Here is a 20,708-nt window from a genome sequence, read left to right on the forward strand (position 1 = left end):
CCCAGAGATAGATTTCAGGGTTCAAGCTTCAAGATGAAGATCAGTCAAACAAAACAATCAAGCTCCTAGCTCTTACCTCTACCTCAGGCTGAAAGGAAAGGACTGATCCTATCTCCAGGAGCTCTCACTAAGCCTCAGACTGCTGCCTCTCCTCAGCATGGCTAGAAAATGAATGCCAGCTCTGAGACCTCCTTCTCCCCACCCCTAAACCCCATCCTGTCTTAAAAACCTCTCATGAGTCCTGGGATTAAAGACAAGAGCTCTGTTACTCATTTAGGCTATTTCAATCTTGTGTAGCCCTGAACTCAGAGATCTATCTGACTTTGCCTGCTGAGTACTGGGATTAAAGGTGTATGTCACCCCTGACTGGCTTCTGTGGCTAACTAGTACTACTGCTTTGCTATTTTGATCTCCAGGGATTTTAATAAATCATAAGCAATGTATCACCACAGGTTAGTTCCACAAAGTTTATTCAAATAGTATTGTCAGAACAAAAGCTTTCAAGATCTTCAAAGTATCTGTTTCAACCTGTCTATTGATTTCCTAGCTATTCCTTGCCTTACGGTCATTAAAGGGGCCATGTGTCCCCTTTTGTTATGCAAATTTTAGGAAGCAGCATCAAAGTGCTGTTAAGATCACTTCTGTCTTGTCTGTCAAATGTCCTTCAGCTACATACAGTCCAGCCCAAGGCAATACTGAACTTTGATCAACTTAACAGTGGATTAAAATAACAGCAGAGGTGTGCTCACTGAAATCCTTTACGACTGGAACTCTGGGTAGCATTTGCTCAGGTTCCCAAATACTAACTCTGCTTTACCAAGGAACCTGGCTGGTGGACAGAGAAAACTGCTAACAGGAACCTCTTCTTCTTGAAGTCCTTCCAAGAATCTAACCTTGAATGTTTTATTGCTGTGAAAGTCCTTCACCACTTCTTTTTGTTTTTTTTAGACAGTCTCACGTTAGACTGGACTTCAGGAGGGTGACCCTGAACTTTCTGGTCGTCTTGCTTCCCAAGTGCTAGGGTTATAGGCGTATGTCACCGTGCCCAGTTGATGTAGTACTGGGCACTGAACCCAGAGCCTCTTGCAAGCTAGGCAACTGTCTTACCAGCTGAGCTACATGACCCTCCTCCCCGTCCAAAAAACACCCCAAATGAACTGGACCACACTAACACGAAGGAATAAGCTGTCCCAATGTATTAGAAGTAAACAGGATTAGAAGGGAGCAATAAGCAAAAGAACCCCCAGAGCAGTGGCATTTCTACCTCAGCACGCTAACATCTGCTTATAAACACACACCCTTTGAGTTGATACTTCTCTTGAAATAACTCAGATAAACAAAAGATTGTCCCTGTCTTACTGTAGTGCTCTACGACCACAGACCTAAGGCTCTTTAATAACCTAATTTGACTGGCTTCCAACTTCAGAGTGTAGCACCTCTAGTTCTCAAACAGTTTACTTGAATACTGAGTGAACAGTTAATCTCCTACAAGTTTGGGGGCTTTAATGAGGTAAACACATGGCTTGGCTGCAAAAGTAAACACTGCAATTCCTCCCAGCCTCATCCCAGTGTCAAGAATTCCTTTCCTCTCCTTTCACTAGCCCCTGTTTTCTCAAGCTTGGTGTCTTATCCTGTACAAGTATTGAAATTGCAAAAGAGACCTTTTTAATTATAAGTACTACAGTAATGAATTCAAGTACACTCATTTATCATAAAGGGCTTTCCCATCTGTCTCTAAAGCATACTAGAAATGCTGTGTATTTGATAACATTAGCACCAAGCATCTCCCACATGTTAATGTTTAGCGTTTCAGATGTTGTTGGTATTCCTCTCCTCCTTACAACTTAGTGGTGGCTCCAGAAACAGCACATTCATCTGTGTATTTAGGAGTGCCTGTGTGGTCTCTTCCTAATTTATTTGTTCTTCTGTCCTAGGGGATCCATCACAATCCCCCTAGGCAGGGAGATTAGGGAATGGGGCTGTCTGCCTTTGCCCACCATGCCAGACGAGGAAAAACAACTTCCCTAAGTCCCTCAAGTTCTTCTGGCCACTGTACAAATTGTTCTTGAGCATGGAGAGTTTCCAAAAGCCCTAATTAGCAACTCACAGCAAACATTTCTTTGCATTAGCTAATGATCCGGCCACACTTGTAAGCAAACAGAACCAACATATCTAATCAATGCTGAAAACCAACCAAATGACTATTAAACATCTGGATGTAATTTTCTAGTTAGAACAAAATGAAAACATATGCAGGTCCCTTTGATCTTCATCTTAACAAAGAAATTGTTGACAAAAAGCATACTGGTCAGCCAATGTGTAGTTTTCATAACGTCTGCTGGTTTCTCTTCAAATGCTCCCAGTTTAATTTGGTCGGTTTCCTGCAATCTCTAATTTTACCATATTGTGTGAAACCACAAGAGATTCTTTGGATGTGATTTTATTTGCGGTTTTACTGTTGCATGGATCTGCTACTGATTTCTTTTCCCTCTCTGCCTGCTGTCCTCCACCTCCTCTTTAGCAGTGGGGTAGGAATGAAATGTAACAAGCACCGCTGGGAAATTTTCTTCTGGATTCTACTTCCAGGTTTAACAAAACACTTCAAACCAAAACCAAACCAACCCAGCCCAAGCATGTTGACTCACACCTATAATCCCATTATTTTGGAAGCAGAGGCAGGAGGACTGTTATAAATTCAACACCAGCTGGATATAAGTAGCCAGCTCCAGGTTAGCCAGGTTTACAAGCAAGACACTCCCCTTCCCCATCTAAAATAAATACATAAATAAATAAATAGCTCAAAGCAAAACAAAGGTCAAGGATGTACTTAAGCTGGTAGAATACCTGAGCAAACCCTGTGTGATGGTACTCTCAGAATCCTAGAAGCAAGAGAATCAGAATCAAGGTCATCCTGTGCTTCTTGGCAAGTTTGAGGCTAGCTTGGACTACAGGAAACCCTGTCTCAAAAACAAAAGAAAACAAAATAGCCACCACCATTTATTTGAAATCATTATTCACATTGAGTTGAGACACTGTAATAAGCAAGAATTGAATGAAAACACACTTATATATGCATCTACTACAGTGGATGAAATTGGTATTGTTTTCCCCCAATACAATTTCTTATGGAGCTGGTTAACAGATTTCAACTTAAAAGACGAAAGCCAGGCATGGTGGTCCATGTCTGCAGCCAATCCCCTCACTTGGGAGGTAGTGAGAAGGAGAGCTACATATTCAAGCATGGCCTATATTGTGAGTTCTAAGTTAGCTGTGATACAGAACGAGACCTTGTCTCAAAAAAACAAGCATACACAAAAATGTGAAATAGCAAAATTACAGATTGAATGAGCAAGACCATATTCATTTAACTAAGTTACAGGCAATTGCATATATATTATTTCAAACATAGGATTAAAGAACTTGATTGTCTTAAACACCATCATCTGTAATGCAGTTTGATAAGAGTTTTGTAGTATAATTATGACAGCATGCCAATCAAAGAGTAAATGTAACCTTGAAAATGAAAAAGGACACAGCCTTTTTCTAGTCTCAAGAAAGATGACCTGAATGGAAAGATGCCTTCAAAACCCCTGAATGTGAGAATCAGTGAGGAGGCCTGGGAAACCCATGGGGCCTTGGGCAGTGGATCAGTGTTTATCCCTGGCCTACAAATGGACTTCGTGTGTCCATAACACAAAAGGGATGCTCTTTCAGCCTGGACTCTTGAGGGAGTGCCTGGACCCTGCCCTCAGTGAAATGACAGACTCTAGATATCCCCTGTGGAAGGAAGTGGGGACAGGGTGGGAGGCTGGGGGGATGGTAGGGGGGGTGCGGGAGGAGGGGAGGGAGAGGGAACTGGGATTGACATGTGAAGCAAGGTCTTTTCTAAAAAAATGTAATACATTTTTATATGTGCAATCAAAGGGCTCGAAAATTTAAAATCATTACGGACTCCCAACTGCATACTGCATTTTAAAGAAATCCGAAGGGTTGGCCTGGTTTTGAAAGTTAGTACTAAGAAAGATTAGTTAAGAGAGAAATTCTAGTTTTCACTCAGAACAAACTGGAAACTCCAGTGAGTGGACAGCACTCTCTCTGAAGTTAGTAGAGAGTAAAAGCAATGAGTTCACATTGATGTGGAGGGTGGGGCAATGTGGCAACACTTCTGCTTCTGACCCTAAACCTAGTACTTTAAAACTTAATTATCACCACGTTCCATTAAGTGCAGGGGCACCTGAGAGGCAGAGCTTGGCGATGGGAGTCCAGGGAGAAAATTTCACAGTAGGCACAAGCAGAGGCTTGTGGTGTTCCAAGCACTTCCTCCCCAGCTTGGGAGCTGATCACAGGGATAGGCCAGCGACTGGGGAGATCAAACCACTGAAGGGTGATTTCAAGGAGCATGTTAGTTACCCAGGATCGCAGGAGTTCAAAACTTCCCATTTGGCTCACTCAGGCATCACTCCAGAGGCCTGTCTTTCTTCTTTTTCACTCGGCATGTTATAAAAAGCGAGTAACATAAAACAACCTCAAACGACACTGAATCCGTTTAAGTGTTTACTATGGTATGCAGATTTGGCTGACACCGTTCCTTTGCTTTTCATTTACAACTGACATTAGAATTGATGCATTCACAGACCATCAGTAGCATGCATATTTAAAATGAACATTCCAAGTACCATGATGCATTACCTATCTTTTCTATATTTCAAAGAAAAATATGCCAAAAGCAAATTCACATGTATTTCAGTAAGTTCCTTCCGATAAGTATCTACAAGGTAAAATAATGGGGATGGAGGTATTAATGCCCCAAATTTGTTAACTAGTAGTCAACAAAAGATAAATGTTTGCCCAGGCGGTGCCTTTCTTACCAGTGAAGTTACCACCAGGAGGCTAAAACAACATCATTCACTCGTGGCTCACATTAAAACAAAACAAAATCAAACCAACAAAAACCCTACAGCTCCACGAACTGCTCTTTGGAGAAAGCCCACGTGTGGCGACGCTGCAGGTGTTTTGCTAGGTAGGGAACTAGACAAAAACCAGAGACTCACAGCATTAGTTCCATAGCATGTCTCCTTTATTTAAAACTTGAAATTCCTCTTATGTCAATCCTCATTAAACAAGCTCCTCAAGCTGTTTCATTTACGTCTCTGCCTGGAGTACAAGCAAAGCAACGGGGGGGGGGGGCAGGTTTCACGTCCCGATGCAGGTTTATTCCATTGTCTTTCATTTCCCAGAAATCAGAAACTGACTAGAGCTCTTCCGGCAGTCTCCTAAAACTCTCGGCCACTTCTCTCCTATCCAAACAGTTGAAATCATCTGAAGATCAAAACCCAGATTTCTCGCGGGGCGCAAAAGCATCTCATCTGCGCATGGGGCACGAGTGTCTAACACCGCCTGCACCTTAGGGATCTTCCTCGCCAAACCGAGTCAGGTCGACCTTTCATTGAAGTGGTGCGGAGTCTTTCCAAGCCTGTGCGGCGAGCAGTCCGGTCTTCCCGCGATGGTGTGCGCGCGCCGGCGGCCGCGATGCTCACGCAGTTCCCATCAAAGGCACGGGTTCGCTTCTCGTGCGTCCGTGGAAAGGCAGCTCCAGGAACAAATAAGCTTCCGACAAAGTTGTGAATGGAGCCTCACCTTCAGAGTAAAACCCAACAAAGGGAACCGACATCAGAAAGTGCGATCCCGTTCTTGTCGCCAAGACGCTTTACCCTCCCCCAACAAGCAACCCCACGGTTAGTCTCAGGTACATTTACTAAGAGCTCCTTCAAGGAAAAGAGGAGCGAGAAGCAGGCTTCTGCAAACTTGGGCCCCCCTGCTTCCCTCGCCTCCCGCGCGCCGGCCGCTCGAGCTCGCGGGCCCTCGCGCGCGATGCCCCCCCCTCGGACTGGCCCCACGTTACTTTGATTGACAGTCGGGCTCAGGACTCTCCTTCCCACCGACCTTCGGAGGCTGCTCGCCAATCTCGGCGTCTGACCGCTCCCCATTGGCTGGCGTGTGCGCCCCGCAGCTCCTCGGGCACCTCGGCGGCCCTCGGAGCGCACAGGACGCGCTGGCGGAGGAGGGGCGCGGGCTGGTGGGCGGAGACCCAGGCGAACCGAGGCCGAGCGAGGTGGGCGGGGCGAAGGCCCACACTGGCTGCGGCCGGCGCGCGTCAGCGCCCCACGTTGGCTCGGCGCACGCGGTTGGCTGAGCGGCCTCGGCTCCGCCCACGTCCGCGGCGGGGGGGCGGGCCCTCCCCTCCCGGCGCTCGCCGCCCCCGCCGCTGGTCTCGGGCGGGGCGCTGGTTCGCTAGCGAGTGTGAAACCGCGTGTTAATGTAAGCGGCGCGAGAGGCGCGGGCGGCGGCAGGAGCAGCGGCGGGGACCCCCGCGTCCCGGGGCAGGAGCCGGGACTCGCCTTCGACGTGGCCCGCAGCGGAAGGAGGCCGAGCGGCAGCGCGTTCTCCGTCGCGTGGACGTCTGCCTCCGGCTTGGGAGAGAACTTTGCGGCGGCTGGAGCTGGTCCGCCCTTCGCCGGGAGCCGGGGAGGGGGAAGGCGAGCGCAGGGAACGCTGGAGCCGCGGAGCGCGCCCGGCGGCCTGATGCCCGGGCTGGGGGAGCGGCGGGCGGCCGAGGGGCTGCACCGCGAGTACTAGCCGCGGCCCGGAGGGAGGGCGCGTCCCGGCGCGACCCAGCGCAGCCCCGTCTTGGGTCTCCCGCAGCTCCGTTCCGCGCCGCGCCGGACGCTCCGCTCTGCAACGCCGGCTGCTGAGCCTCGGGTGACCCGGAGCTCACCATCGTGGGAGCGGGTGACCTCCCGACCCGAGACGCGTCGCTTGCCGCTGGCTGTCTACGTGGGTTTTTAGCGGAGGCGCCACCTGCGCGGCGGCCGCCGCCGCCGCAGGGAAGGAGGAGACTCACAGCCCGTCTGCGTTCGTGAGCCGCCCGAGGGAGCGCTGCCCGGGGGGGCACCGGGTGGAGGACCGCAGTGGGACCCGGCGCCCCCGCCGCGCAGACTCGCAGGCCTGGGGCCGAGCCGCCCCGCGATGTGGTCCTGAGAGCGGGGGCCGCACCCGTCGCGCCCTGGCCTTGGATCCCGAGCGCCCCGCGCGCCGGCCTGCTGCGCTGCCTCGCCTCCCCCGGCGGGATTCAAGTTGGAAGTGGCGCGGAGGATAGAGCTCTCCCGGAACAGAGCCTCGGCCGCCGCCAGAGCGATGTTCCCGCAGAGCCGGCATCCAGTGAGTCGCCGACGCGGCTGGGACCCTGTCCTGCTCGGGACCCCACGAAGCCCCGCTCCCCACTCCCGCCTGTCCCCTCCTCCTGGATGTCTAGACGCCCGGGACGGGGGTCTCGCAGTCACCACCCGCCTATCCCGAGGCCGGAGTGATCCTGTCCTGGCTTTGCCACTCATCTATGTCTCCTGTTTACATGTCGTCACTGCGGCCGGGTCACTCCAGGACTGGGGGTTAAGAGGGAGTTGGCGTTTCTTCTTCAGTCCCTGGGGTCTTTTATCGCACGGTTTGGGGAGGGGTGGCCTGGACGGCGAAGCTATGGCCTGGCCTGGCCTTTCTTAGTCTCTCTGGGCAGGGTGACCCCAGGGCGCCGATCACGCACGGTCCACGTTGGAGGTAGACTTGCTTCTAAGCCTCTTGAGAAATTAGGGCCCCGGGAAGGTGTGCTTTCTCCCTCTCTAAAGTGAATCGAGGGCTCGAGTTTGGGGCTCCGTTTTCCACCACTTCTAACTTTATTTTCTTTTTTTGTTTATGTCCCATCCGCTGCTTCTCCCTGCTCTGACTTTTCTGCTTTACGCCCTCACCCTCATATCTCCTTCCTTGGCCCTCGCTGGTCACCTGCAGACGCCGCACCAGGCTGCAGGCCAGCCCTTTAAGTTCACTATCCCGGAATCCCTGGACCGGATTAAAGAGGAATTCCAGTTCCTGCAGGCGCAGTATCACAGGTGCGTGACGACCCGCTCAGGGTGGTGGTCACTGGGGGGTCTTTTCTCACCCGGCCAGGCTGCTAGGACTGTGTACTTAGTGCTTGCGTCCAGGCGGTGGCGTGTGGAGTCACAGTTAAGCCCTGTCATTCATGTTACCCCCTCTTGGCTCTCCGGGCCTCCCCTTCTGTTGTCTCCTCCTCTTCCCATTGTTTCCCCTTTGCGCATTTGCGGCTGTTCCAGGGAGTCCCTTTTCGTGTATTTTGGAGTTGCATGAGAACCGTCAATATTTGCGCTTCGTGTATTTGTTTTGCAACAGGCTGAACTAAAACATGGGTTCAATCAATGGCTCAGCTCTGGAGTGTGGGTTCAGGGAAGCAAAGCCATGTTGAAATCGCTGTTTGCCATACTAGAAAATTGGGTTGTCTGAGACAAAGTCCATTAGGGAGGGCTAGATGCGTTTAGCTGTGCCCATCGTGCGTGATGAGGCGGTAGAATGTAGATAATGTGTGTGGCCCACATTCTGGGGTGTTTGGATAAGCCAGGGGAATAGAATCACAATTCACAGTGACCTCACTTCAGAGTTTTTTATGTAATGATGCCTTCTTCTACGGATTTCTTAGTGAAAACTCTTGCTAAAGCCCCCTTCCATAGTGAATATTCCAGAAAGGCTACTTATTTTGCTTATATTTACAGGATTTTGCCTCATTGGAACTAAGCAATAACTTCGAAGGAGATACGTACTTTTCTCATGCTTGAGAAAAAAGACCAACTTAAGGCTTGGTGGCTTGGGTGTAAATTTTCTTATTTTGTCAGTGGCGTTTTGATTTTTGAGCTCTTACCTGCTTTAAGATGATATCTCCAGAACTTGAGGTGTACTTGTACATGCCGCTTACTGAATAGGGGCCAGAACTTCAACCCTTCAGAACTTCAACCCACTTCGTGGCTGTAGCTGCTTGTCATATTTTGGCAGGGATTCAAAAATGAAAGGTTTTGAAAGGCACTAGTCGTTACTGGAGTAACTTTACCAGGCAAGTTATTCAAAACGAAGACTTCCTGTCCTAGGGAAGGGAGGTTGTGCAAAGGACAGACTTTGTGCAGTCAAGAGAAGCAGGATGGACACAGATGAGGAATCTTTTGATAGGTTTTTCCTTCTGCCCTCTCAACACGATATGCGCCCCAAGAACAAAAAGAACAGAAGTTGATGGATATTTCCAGTCGTTCACCTTCCTTTCCACCATTGAATACAAAGACAGCTTTTAGGATGTTTTCCTAGCTTATGACTTTTCCAAATTGTTTTTACTTGAAGTGCAAATATGTGAGGCAGATGTTAAAACAAGTGACATAATGTTTACCTTAAACTGCCTGTTTTGTTTTCGTAGTCTTAAATTGGAGTGTGAGAAATTGGCAAGTGAAAAGACAGAAATGCAGAGGCACTACGTGATGGTAGGTATCAGAGATAGGAGCCTTTTCTTTTCACATAATAGTGTGTGTTCTTACTACAAAAATGTGAGTTAACGACCTGCTTGGTTCTTCTCTTTACAGTATTATGAAATGTCATATGGATTAAACATTGAAATGCACAAACAGGTAAGCTCTAGCTAAATGTTAAGCTGAGAAAGCAGTTTATAGGATTTTACTTTGCTGGTTTTGTCCTCAGTCACTGCATGATAGGGTGGGTGTTTGTGGGCAATTTTTTTTGCCCTTCTTCACGTTGGCATTAACACTCAGCAGCAAGGATTGCTTCTTCAGGGTTACAAGACTAGCTGAAGTGCTTTGGAAATGTTTGCAGGCAGACAGGAACTGAGCTCAGGTTACTTTTCCACATCGATAGATATTTTTCCTTTAAAGACCGCAGATATATTGTGGTTACTGGAGTTTAGGGCAGTTCATATTTTTATATGTTTGGGTATAAAATGTGGAAAGTGAGGGGGTACTTGGGAGTTTCTTTAAGCAGATTTAACAAAGCATGTGACTTTAGAGTGCTCTTATGCTTTGGTGTTCTGTAAAGTGACACTCAAGATTAATGGGTTATTAGCAAACATGCTTCTGAAAATTTTCTCCGTTGATGGAGATTTGGAGGAGAAAAAATAAATGTCCTTTTATGGCCAGCGAACGTGTTGGAGCTTCAGTCCTGGTGGTTTTAAAAGCATGAAAAGATTAGTGACTAGAAAGCTGTAGCAATGACTTGAGTTTGCAAGTTCCCATAAAATTCTCACTTATGGCTACTATAATGGTGTATAAAAAGAGTATTGAGCTGGAACAAGACACTAAGGACCTCATAAGAGAAGAAAAGCTAAATGATTGCTCAGCCCAAAGGACCCTCAATTGAGTAGTCATTGTCTGCCAAAGAAAGCATTAATGGCAGGGTGCAAGTGTTCTGGAGATATGCTGACATTCACTTTATCAAAATGCTGGTACAATAAGTCTTTTAGAATCGATTGCCTCTTAAAAAATTATCATCAGATGAAGTTGCACAGTTGGACACATTTCAAAGTGCAACAATACAGTTCTTACTTGATGTATATGTGCTATTTCATCTCAGACCCTTGTTTCATTAAATTAAAGAGCATGGCTGACCGGCTGGGGCATGGTGGAGAAATTGATTAGTTCAGCCTTCAGATCTTCCTTATAGTCAAAGATTTTCATTAAGCAAATCCACTTCGGAGTCGAATTCTGTTTTTGTAACTCTGCACACTTTGATTTCGAATTCATCATAGATTTCATAATTATGTACATTAGATCTGTTCTCAGACACATGTTTTCAGAGTGCTAAGTCAAAGTCCTTCCATAATGTAATGGGCCTTTCACAGACTTGTTTGTCTTACTGATTTGCAGAGTTCTTATGTGGTGCTGATTTTCTGTATCTCTGCGGCTGGTGTGCCTTGTTGAGGTTTTTAAGTCCATGATAGTTAGTCAGAATATCTTTGGTCTATGGCCATTTAAATTAAGAATGTAAATAAACTTGGTATAGAATTCTACTTTGCATCTTTTAAGTTACTCTGTGGGGCACTTTTTCTTCTCTATTATGTATTCTGGGCACAGAGCTGTTTCTTAAACACATACACTGGCATAGTTTAATGATCCGCAGACTCTTGTACAAGGGAACAGCAAGTAACACCTAGGTGATGTGGTTTGTCTTATTTGGGAAGCAGGAAGAGGTGTGCTAATTCTGGGTTCTGGTGATTCTTTACTATAGGGAGAAGGAGTAAGGGGCCAGGAGGGTCAGACACCCCTGGTGTGAACAAAGTTTTCTCTTGGGTTCTGTACTGTTGTGTCTTGGGCATTTGTGGGTGTATACCATCTCTTTGTATGACAAAATGCATTAATAATACACTGCGTGTAATTTGGCCGGTAATTTGAAGCAAATGGGAAGCTAAGAGACACCATGATTTTCATAGTAGAGTATGAAGCCCCCCTGAAATTTAGTTTATATTGCAAATGCTGACAGACCCTTCACTAGAGTGGTGTGCAAAGTCATGCTGTAATTCAGTTTAAAGTGGTCTTACATTTGAAAAACATCCTTCCGAGTGTCACGTGTTAATAGTAAGTTTTGAGCAGTCATTTGGTGCTGTTGGTGATCATAATTCTTATTAAAACTAGTGACGTCTGGCCCCCAGGGTGTAGCCAGGCTCAAATTGATGCTTTTTGCCGCCTGATCACCAGCATGGCCTAAGTGCTCATTATATTGTAGAGAGGGCCTTTGGAGCTCTCATTAGATTTGACAGGAATTCTCTCTGGGGGAAACTGGGCATTAGCAAAGACTCCTGACAGGCTGAAATTATTCCTGCTTTATGGCTTATAACCAAATGCTAGCAAGGCATCATCAGGGGACACAAAAATTGTCATTTCTGACAACATCTTTGTTACTGAAAAAAAGGGAAGCGATGAAAAAAAGATAGTGATGGGGGAATTTTGCATAGAGAACACTTGAATGCCGTTACGATTTGTCTCTAGTGTGGCTCCTGCTTTCCCTTGGTAGCTTTCAACAGCTTTGTCAGGATCTCACCATAGCCTTCATGTCTGGAGGTTTTAAAGTGGCAGTGCATCCAAATCAAGAGTGGTATAATTGTGGTTTCCTTCCTTGGTGTGGTGCCCACAGTCCATGTTTATGTTGTGTCAACACTTCCTGATAAAACCTTCCCGTGACTCCCCCCTTCTGTGGCTGCTTGCAGAAAAGGCAGCTACCCGAGACAGTTTTTTTTTCCTTAGTGCTTTTTAATAGGCTGCTGGTGTGTGTCTTTGTCCGTGTAGGTGGTAAATTCTATTTCTGATCAGCGGAGAGGTGGGACCTATTTGTGAGAAAGCAAGGCAATTCTGAGAACACCAAAGTGTTGAAAATTTATTGAAAATAACAAGCTGGTGTGAGTCTTATCCCCAGTGTATGAGCTATAATATGTTGAATATGTTGTTGTTTTTGTGTTCTGTGTCCCTTAATATTTTGGGAAACAAGATGTGTTTTCTTCATGGGGCTAGGGCCAAGGCTACAAGCCTGGTGTGGTGGCAAATACCTGTGTTACCAGTTTGCTGTTACGGCAGGGGGATTTTGAGTCTGAGATCAGTCTGGGTTGCACAGTGTCGAAGAAAGGTGTGTGTGGATATAAATGGTCTTCCTCGCCTTTGATTGTACCATTTTCAATGGCAGTCTGCTTCCTGTGCCCTACACGAGTTGAGAAGTATCTGGGTATGTGCCTTGCTCTACCTTTATACATGCTCAGCACCTGGAGATGAGGCCTCAGCATCATGGGGGCTTTAGCTGGAGTTGGTTGTTCCCAAGTTACCAGAGCTACTTCCAATCCCTTCCTGGTTTCTTTGGGAAGCATGAAGACAGTTGCAGGATTACTTTTGGACCTGTGTCCTGACCTACATCTCTTCTGCTGTGTGTCTCTCCAGTTCACTATTTCTGTTTGATTAACTTTACACATTATAATTAAAAGCAGGTGGCTCGATGAAGATTCTAGGAGTCGGGCAAGTCAGCAGCATTGGTTTGGTTTGTGATCAGTGATTTGATCTCTGGGGATGTAGCCACAGGAATGTAGAAAGTTGTATCCCATTGAACAGTGCTGTTCTCATCCCAAATTGTGTTGAAGAACAAAAGAAACATGGCAGGAATCTTGTTGGAGACTAGCAGCCAAGCAGTCACGGTCTATAACTGCTTTCTGTTAGAGTGGGCAGGATGAGCTCTGGGACTTCAGCCTGACACTGGAAAGAAAGATAATCTTGTGTTTTTTTTTTTTTTTCATGTCTCATTTTGGGTGAAGTCACATGGTAGTTCAGCAGAAGCACAGTGTCTCATGTTGAATGAGTTTTGGAGTGAAACTACCATTCACAATTTTGATGTGTGCTTTTAATTTTTCCTAGAAAACAGATTATTCTTCGTGTACATGCCTGTGAATTATTTAGGTGGGACTGGTAGGTATTCGTTCCTTAGGTGTGAGGCATTTCCTGTTTTCCTATAACATTGACCATTGCTTCTGCTTTCATTCTGTTTTTGAGGAATGGCCTTGGTTCCTGATCCTTCTACTTTCTAAGTGCTGGGATTGCAGATGCATGCTACCAAGCTCTGATTTTTTTTTTAAAACATGGGTTGTTTATATACAGTTTATTGCTTTGAGAATTTTTAAACATCACATTTATTGTGTGTGTGAGTGTGAGTGTGTGTGTGTGTGCATGTGCATGTATGAGAGCCACCTTTGCCTGCTAAATCATCTCAAGGGCCCAACGATTGTTTTTAGGATGGAACCCAAGACCCCATACATGTCAGACATCTGATCCCCTACTGAGCTGCTAACACCCTACAACCCTGAGAGATCTCCTACCTTCCCTCCAGAATCACAGATGCAGGAATGGCTAGCCAGAGGGCAACACTTAGATTTAAGCTCTACTTGGTTTTAATCACCTTGTAGTACAAAGAGAGTAGCTGTCAGCAAGATTGGAGTGGTCCCTAACTTCATTTTCATCAGCCAGGCTTGTCCTTTGCAAGCATGAGTTCAATGAGATAAAGCTGTGTTTCAAGCCTAGAGTTTGAAGTGCAAGATTAGCTTGCAGGATTCTTCTTCTTCTTCTTTTTTTTTTTAATCAGCAAACAGGGCTGATTTCTTACTACCTAATAGTTTCTTCCCAAACCCTTTGTCTAGTTTCTTTCCATGGCCTGTACTGTGGCAAGAAAAGTGCAGAATCTGGCCAGAAATATAAGGAGGCATCAGGAAAAGTTATCATAATTGATAGGCTTAAAGAAAACATTTCTACTCAGCTATGTTTATGTTGGGGATTTCCACAGTGGGAGCAGGTGTGTACATAAGTAGTGTAGGTGTAAAAGGAGGTCAGAAGAGGGAATTGGGTTCCCTGGAGCCGGAGTTACAGGTGTTTGTGCTCCACCCTGTGCTGGGAACTGGGAATGGGCAGCCGGGGCAGCTTGTGTGGCTGCTGTCTTTTAGGCAGGATCTCTGTATGTACAGACTGGCTTCAGACAGTGCCAAAGTTGCCTCTCCCACTTGACTGTACTGCCTGGGAGAGTCCACGAGACCTATGGGTTTGCTTTGCATAGTTAGAGGTAACATAATTAGGATTTCCCAGGCCCTCGGTTTATGCCTTTGTAAATTGAAGGTTACTCGGCGCCCGAGCCACACCAGCGCGTGCTCACAGATCCAGTACTCTGTGTGGGAACTGGGGGGATGGGGGGGCAGTCCTTCACCAGAGCACTTAAGATGTTCTACCAAAGTGCTTATTAAGAGCCACAAACAGAAAAGCCTTTCTTCAGTAAATAAATCATCTTGAGTGGTATTTAAAGATAGATTTAGTTACTGGTTCATGGACCATTTTATATTTCTGTACAGTTGAGTCTTTATACTTTCCCTCCTTGTGGTTTCTGGAAGGGGGTTAAATAAGAGGAAGCAGAGGGGGAATTTCAGGAGACTTACTTAGTCTGCCCATCTCCACTGCTTACTGATTTTGTTTGAGCAGCTGGCCTTGAACTTAGGATCTTCTGCTCCAGTCTCCCCAGTGTTGGGATTGGAGGTCCTTTTCCCAGCTGCGATGCTTTTAAAAATCCAGTTTTAAATACTTCCTTTTGTCTTTCTGACAAAGTTAAGTGTCTACACCATCAAAACAGCCCTCATAATAGCGTTTAAAACAATTCTACGTATAACAAAACATACATGCTCTTGTTTTGAAGCTTTGTGTACTTCATTGGGATGGAACAGGGCTTTACACATGATAGTCAAGTACTTTACATACCCAGCCCAACTTGCTATTCAAAAAGTACTGGGGTATATATGTTGGGAGGCTGGGGTAGGTGACTGTATAAGTGGGACAAAGAGTTTCTGGTTTGCTTATTTGTTTGTTTTCTGGGGCATGGTTTGATAGGATGTTCATTCGCATATTGTTTACAAAACTACTGGGCTTTATGTGGTGCTATTAAAAACTATACAGAATTATATTTTTAAAATTTTCTCAGCTTATTATCCATTTACAATGTTTTTTAAAAGTTAATACAGTTGAAATAACCTGTGGTTTGGGATAATTATTTCAGTTTTTAACGTTTATAATTTGAGTTGCTGTTTCATACTGTTGACCTACTTTGAAGCAACCACAGAATCATCATGCGAACATAGCATTGACTTTCTTCCCCTTAAAACTTCCATACTGGGTACAATAATGGTTTTCTTAAATTTAAGGTCAATGCTGTATGGTACTATGCCATTTTTGGTAGAAGGAAAAAAATGGAGAAACAGGAGAAATGCTGGTTTTTATCAATGAAACTTCCTTCATCTGCCAAATAGGACTGTGGAAACAGCTCCACCAAGAAGCAGCATCACTAATTGGGGAGATGAGAGTATCTCAGGCTAATGTGGGACACGTCACGCTGTTGTTAGCCCTCTGGAGTGCTTGCAGTATTTGACTGGATTTGTTTTAGCACCATGGTGATCTAGCCAGGATATTGACCTGTGATGGCTTGGACATCCTGCTCACTAACTAAAAGTGCTAATGTATCAGTATATTTCATTGGCTTACCTAGTTTGTCCCTGGGTAAAATACACACTGGCTCTGTCAGAGAACTGCTTTTCAGCATGTTAACACACGTGGAACTTTAGGACTTTTCACATAGTGAATGCTTCAGGAGCTTGGGGGTTGGGGTCTCTCTTAGTTTCTATTTTGCTTGTCACTCATCTTCTATGTCCACCTTTTTGTGTTTTCCTTATTATTTTTCCTCGCTGTACTGTCTTTATTTTCTGTCTTGCAGTTCTTTTAATCCAGCCAAATGGGCCTCTTTATGTTAAAAGTTTTAGCTTTTATGAACTTCACATGGTCTCCCTTAGCTTCTTTCAAGGTCTTTTTACGTCAGGCCTTCCTGAGAGTTCACCCATGGTAGGCTATCACACCACTTACTTCAAGTGAGTGTTTCGTTTCATGCTTTGTTTATTTCTCTAGCTCATCTACAGTCTGCTGGAAGCTTGCTTATTTACAGTCTCTGGAGTTTAGTTATATCTCACAAACTTGGTTAGTATACGTCCATGTTCCATGGTGACTGCAACCATTTTGGATTCCCATCCTCTCAAATTTGGAAAGAAGACGTTTACCAAAAAAACAACAAAAGAAAACCAACCACTTGCGCCAATTTTCATGTCCAGATACAAAAAGTAGTCCTACACAAAAATTAAGATCCATCAATAAGTCCATGGAATCCAGATACAAATCCTGAAACAAGAGTAGTAACAATGATTGGTCCTTACACTAAAATTTAAAATGAAATCTGTTTAGTTGAACACTGATGATCTTTTCTAACTGCTTGCTCTGGGTTTTTAATTCTAATTTCTTTAAACTTCTTTGAGACAAGGTCTTATCTGGCCAGGAACTTGCTATGCAGACGAATGTGGCTTCAAACTCAGATTCTCCTGCCTCTGTCTGCCTCTGTCTGCCTCTGTCTGCCTCTGTCTGCCTCTGTCCGATCTAAGATGCTTCATGCCTGCCTGACTCTATTTCTTCTCACAAGTAGTTTATACTTCAAATATCCCTGATGCTTCCGTACTTCAGGAGTACACAGCTGCCTGAACTAGTTCATGGAGGAGGTGGCTTCTTTTTAAGTTTTACTTTTATTCATAATTCTGTGAGTATGGTTGTGCCCCATCTTATGTGGGTGCTGGGCCAGACTCAGGTCTTTGCAGGAACTTTTAACTGCTGAGTGTTTTTCCATTCCCCCACCCCGCCTTTTGTTTAAACTGGGTCTCATGAATCCAAGGCTGGTGGTAAATTCACCATGTAGTTGCCTTCACCTTGAGTGCTAGGATTATTTATAGGCGTAAGCTATCATGCCTGGTTTTCCATTGAGGCTTCTTAATGAGGAGTTTAATTACATTAATGTGTTTAGATTTGGACTTTTAAAAAGGACACACTATCATGTTGTTGTTGAACTGAGTAAACCATTGCTTGTTAATTACGGACAGTCAAGCTGCTAGTAGAATTGGTGATTACGTTGCATTACAGTCCTTATGATTATAGCTACAGTTTTACTCCTTAAAATTTTTGTATCCTCTACTCAAACATTTTATAATATAAAAACTAATAGTCAGGAAAGGAGAGAGAGAGGACTGAAAAAGTAGCTCAGCAGTTAAAGGCCAGGCTTCCAACCCAAAAGAATGAAAAGGAGAGAAAAACTCACAGTGAGCTCATTAACACTCACTCATTTGCATGGTGTTTGAAGTCTGTACATTAAAACATTTAAACTACTTTGCCTGCTGCCTGTGGGTTGTGGGTTTGGTATTTGTGTGTGTGTGGGGGGGGGGAGCAGTGTCTGACCTAGGATGCTTTGAACTTCTGACCCATTTACTTCATCTCCTAAGAGCTTGGCTTGCCTGTTTGAAGAATGGATCTGGAAAGTTGGGGTGGGCTTGGTAGAAGACAGTGACTTTTGTTTTTCAACCAACATTAGTCTGACTTGGTGTGAGGAAGGGATCTTCTATATGTATCTTAGGAGTTCCATCTTAAGGGCTTCTTTGTTCTTTCAGCTAAACTTACTCTTGTGTTTCTGCATGTTTGAACTTCCGATTTACATAGTGTGGCTGTGCTTTTTCTCAAGTTTCCCAAAAGCATAGACTTACACTTAAATGGGAGGCTCAGCTGGGGAGCCGGCTCAGTGAAGTCCTTGCTGTGTAAGCACAAGAGGCCTGACTTTGGATCCCCAGCACCAACCACAGTTCTGGGCTGTGCCTCTGTAGCTCTAACACTGGGGGGACTAAAGGGAAGGGAATGGGTGAGGTGTAGGGTACAGAGATGGGTGGACTGACCTTTATTGGCCCAGTCCGTGAGTTCTAGGTTCAGTGTAAGACCTTGTCGAAAAATAGGGTGAGTGGTGACTGATGAAAATAGCCAACACTGACCTGGTCTCTATACGACACATGCCTATGGGTACATCTTTCACCCTCCCACCCCACCCCCACCCACAGAGGAAATGCCAGACTGTCTCTCCGAGCCCCCTGCCACCTTGGTTCTGGTCCTTTAATGCAACTTTAAGGTGCCTTGGAAATCTGCTCATGGTGTTTGCTAGGGAGAGATGGTTTTATTATTAACAAGCAGGGCCAGGAAATGCTTTGCGAAAGGAGGCTGATTTTGAGATTGGTGCGTGTGTAGAGGGTGCCCTAGCTGGGATTTGGTAGAAGAATGTGAAGCGCCAGGAAGCAATCTACAGCGCCCTGTATGGGAAGCACAGCAGTCTCCCTAAGGCTTAGGTCCCCAGGCTCCCGAGTTCCTTCCCACCACCCTCTTGCTGCTTGGAGCAAATAGTGAGTCAGAGCCACTTAGAAATGTGGTGACCAGCGGTGTATTGACATGTTCAGACACAGAAGAAACGGCATCAGGGAGGTAAACCATTGGGATTTGCAGTAAATATATTACCGCACACAAGTGACTTGCCGATACTGCTTGTTTAGCAGTTTGCAAGGGCAATGGCAGTATAGATTTTTGAATTAGAAGGGAAGGGCTGTTCTTTCTCTGTGCAGGAGCATCTACTTGATGTCTGGGGAGGAAATTGATTTGGGAAACAGAATACAGCTGCCTTTATATTATTTCATAGACTTCTGTGGATTCATGAATGAAAATAAAAAGGTTGCTTTGTGTTTAGGGAACAGTGTCTTACCATGGATCTGCATCTTAGTCTAAAATGGAAAAGGAGGGGCCGAAGGGGTGGAGGAGAGGCATCCTGTCCACCTGCAGCCTGCAGTTAAGCTGTTTGCTCCACTCAGTTTTGTTGTTTAGCAAAGGGTCTCATGGAGCCCTTGTAGCCTCCAGTTCACTGAAGGCTACAGCTGGACTCCTGATTGCCCCATTTCCACCTTATAAGGATTGAGACTGGGCAGTTTTTTTCCCTCTTTTTAAATGATTCTTCTCCATTGTAGCTGGGCTAACCAGGATTTTGAGACTGCCTTGTCCTCCCCAGACAGTGCTTACTGGCATAAACCACCATGCCCAGATAGTTGTCCTTCTTAGTATTTTGGTTGGCAAAGGTTCTTTTGTTTCATTGTGGAGTGGGCTTCGCTGGAATTATGGTGACTGTTGAGTCCTCTAATCATGGAGCTTCTTGAGAGTTGCTCTGCAAAATCTTCCTGACAATTCCTTTGTTTCCCCTTCTTGTGAATGGACATGAATTGCATCACTTTCAGTGATGTGTTCAATAAGTAAGAAAGTGGACAAGCAAAATTAGGGGGTGACCAAAGCAGCCCCCCGGCAGTAGTTACTTGTGTGAGCAGAACTGTTAGCTCCCTTAAGCCATGTTCATGAGCTTGGCCTTGCAGAAGCCATGTTCATGAGCTTGGCCTTGCAGAAGCCATGTTCATGAGCTTGGCCTTGCAGGTCTTGCTCCGTTTGTACTTCATCTTGTTTTTGCTTTCAGTCCCAAAGGTTTTTCCTGTGTCTGCATTCACTCTTCATTTTTTCACCTTGTAAGTGTAAAGTCTTTTATTTATTTCCTCTTCAGCATTTGTCTTTTGGTTCGAAAGGGAGATGTAAAAAATTACAACCCTTGTTGGCAATTTCCACTGTTTAGGAAATGTAAAATAACAAACACAAGTCTGCCAGCAATGTGGCTCAAGTAATTAATATAACTTCCAGAAAAAATATAGTGGCTGAGGGTTTTGTTTCATTTATGGGAATGAACACTAAAGAATTGGTCACTTTTACAGGACTACCTTTCAGCAATATGAATGATAGAAGAGATGTGCAGTTGTGTTTTAGAGTCTTTTGGTTTTAATGTAACAAAAGTTACTCTGAAGGTGAAGAAATTGTCTTCCTGAAGATAAAGGGGTTTTTTGTTACTAGGTCAAGGTGTGTGGTTAGAGAAGGTTTCAAGCCTTGAAACAGGGATGTGTGTGCATGTGTGTAGGGGATGTTGTCTGCATATGGTTTTGTTTTTGCTGTAGAATACATAAAGTGCTGTGTGGATAACTTGTATAATTGCATTTCTGTATCTATTTGAAGAAGTAAAAAAAAAAAAACAGCAAAACCCTCAAGGTCAGAGAAAAGTGCGGCCTTTGAGAATGGTTGTGGAAATTTGTTTGCTTTATGTTGAGATGGGTCTTTCTCTGCTGTTGCCCAGACTAGTCTTGAACTCCTAAGATCTGTGAGTCCTCTGACTCAGTTTACAAAGTAGCTGGAGGGACCTACAGACATGGGGCACTGCTTCTGTCTGACATGCTGGAAATTGAGGCTTTTAGTACACAGTAGTCATTTCCTAACATCAGTGGCAAGTACTTAGGATGAAGAAAGGCATAGCACAGTTAAGTCTGTTTTTAGGGGCGAGAA

At 45.2% G+C, this 20,708-nt stretch overlaps 2 protein-coding genes across 14 annotated transcripts in view; one reads left to right on the forward strand and one right to left on the reverse strand.

The window, feature by feature from the left end:
- Positions 1 to 5,055: 5,055 nt before the first annotated feature.
- Positions 5,056 to 6,778, reverse strand: LOC110341836 (basic proline-rich protein-like). Its single transcript, XM_040757461.1, has 3 exons — positions 6,701 to 6,778; positions 5,903 to 6,632; positions 5,056 to 5,637 (listed from the first exon to the last, which is right to left on the reverse strand). The coding sequence occupies exons 1-3, from the start codon at positions 6,776 to 6,778 to the stop codon at positions 5,534 to 5,536; spliced, it is 912 nt and encodes a 303-aa protein (XP_040613395.1). The 3' UTR covers positions 5,056 to 5,533.
- Positions 6,630 to 20,708, forward strand: part of Tle1 (TLE family member 1, transcriptional corepressor) — a 93,353-nt gene continuing 79,274 nt past the window's right edge. For all 13 annotated transcript variants that reach the window (XM_040757312.1, XM_040757316.1, XM_040757317.1 and 10 more), the window contains exons 1-4: positions 6,630 to 7,218; positions 7,837 to 7,937; positions 9,299 to 9,362; positions 9,462 to 9,506. In XM_040757312.1, the coding sequence (XP_040613246.1) occupies positions 7,195 to 7,218; positions 7,837 to 7,937; positions 9,299 to 9,362; positions 9,462 to 9,506 (234 nt within the window). In that variant the 5' untranslated portion in view covers positions 6,630 to 7,194. The remainder of the gene's footprint in view (positions 7,219 to 7,836; positions 7,938 to 9,298; positions 9,363 to 9,461; positions 9,507 to 20,708) is intronic.

This window comes from Mesocricetus auratus, unplaced genomic scaffold (assembly GCF_017639785.1).
Source record: "Mesocricetus auratus isolate SY011 unplaced genomic scaffold, BCM_Maur_2.0 Super-Scaffold_100014, whole genome shotgun sequence".
Lineage (NCBI taxonomy): Eukaryota > Metazoa > Chordata > Mammalia > Rodentia > Cricetidae > Mesocricetus > Mesocricetus auratus.

Excerpts from the sequence above, each read along its gene's own strand:
- LOC110341836 (XM_040757461.1), bottom strand. The coding sequence starts at position 6,778 with ATGGTGAGCTCCGGGTCACCCGAGGCTCAGCAGCCGGCGTTGCAGAGC. Across the intron at positions 6,633-6,700 it reads GCGCGGCGCGGAACGGAGCT|TACTCGCGGTGCAGCCCCTC; the intron begins GCGGGAGACCCA and ends GGCCGCGGCTAG. Across the intron at positions 5,638-5,902 it reads GAGCCCGACTGTCAATCAAA|GTGAGGCTCCATTCACAACT; the intron begins GTAACGTGGGGC and ends TTTACTCTGAAG.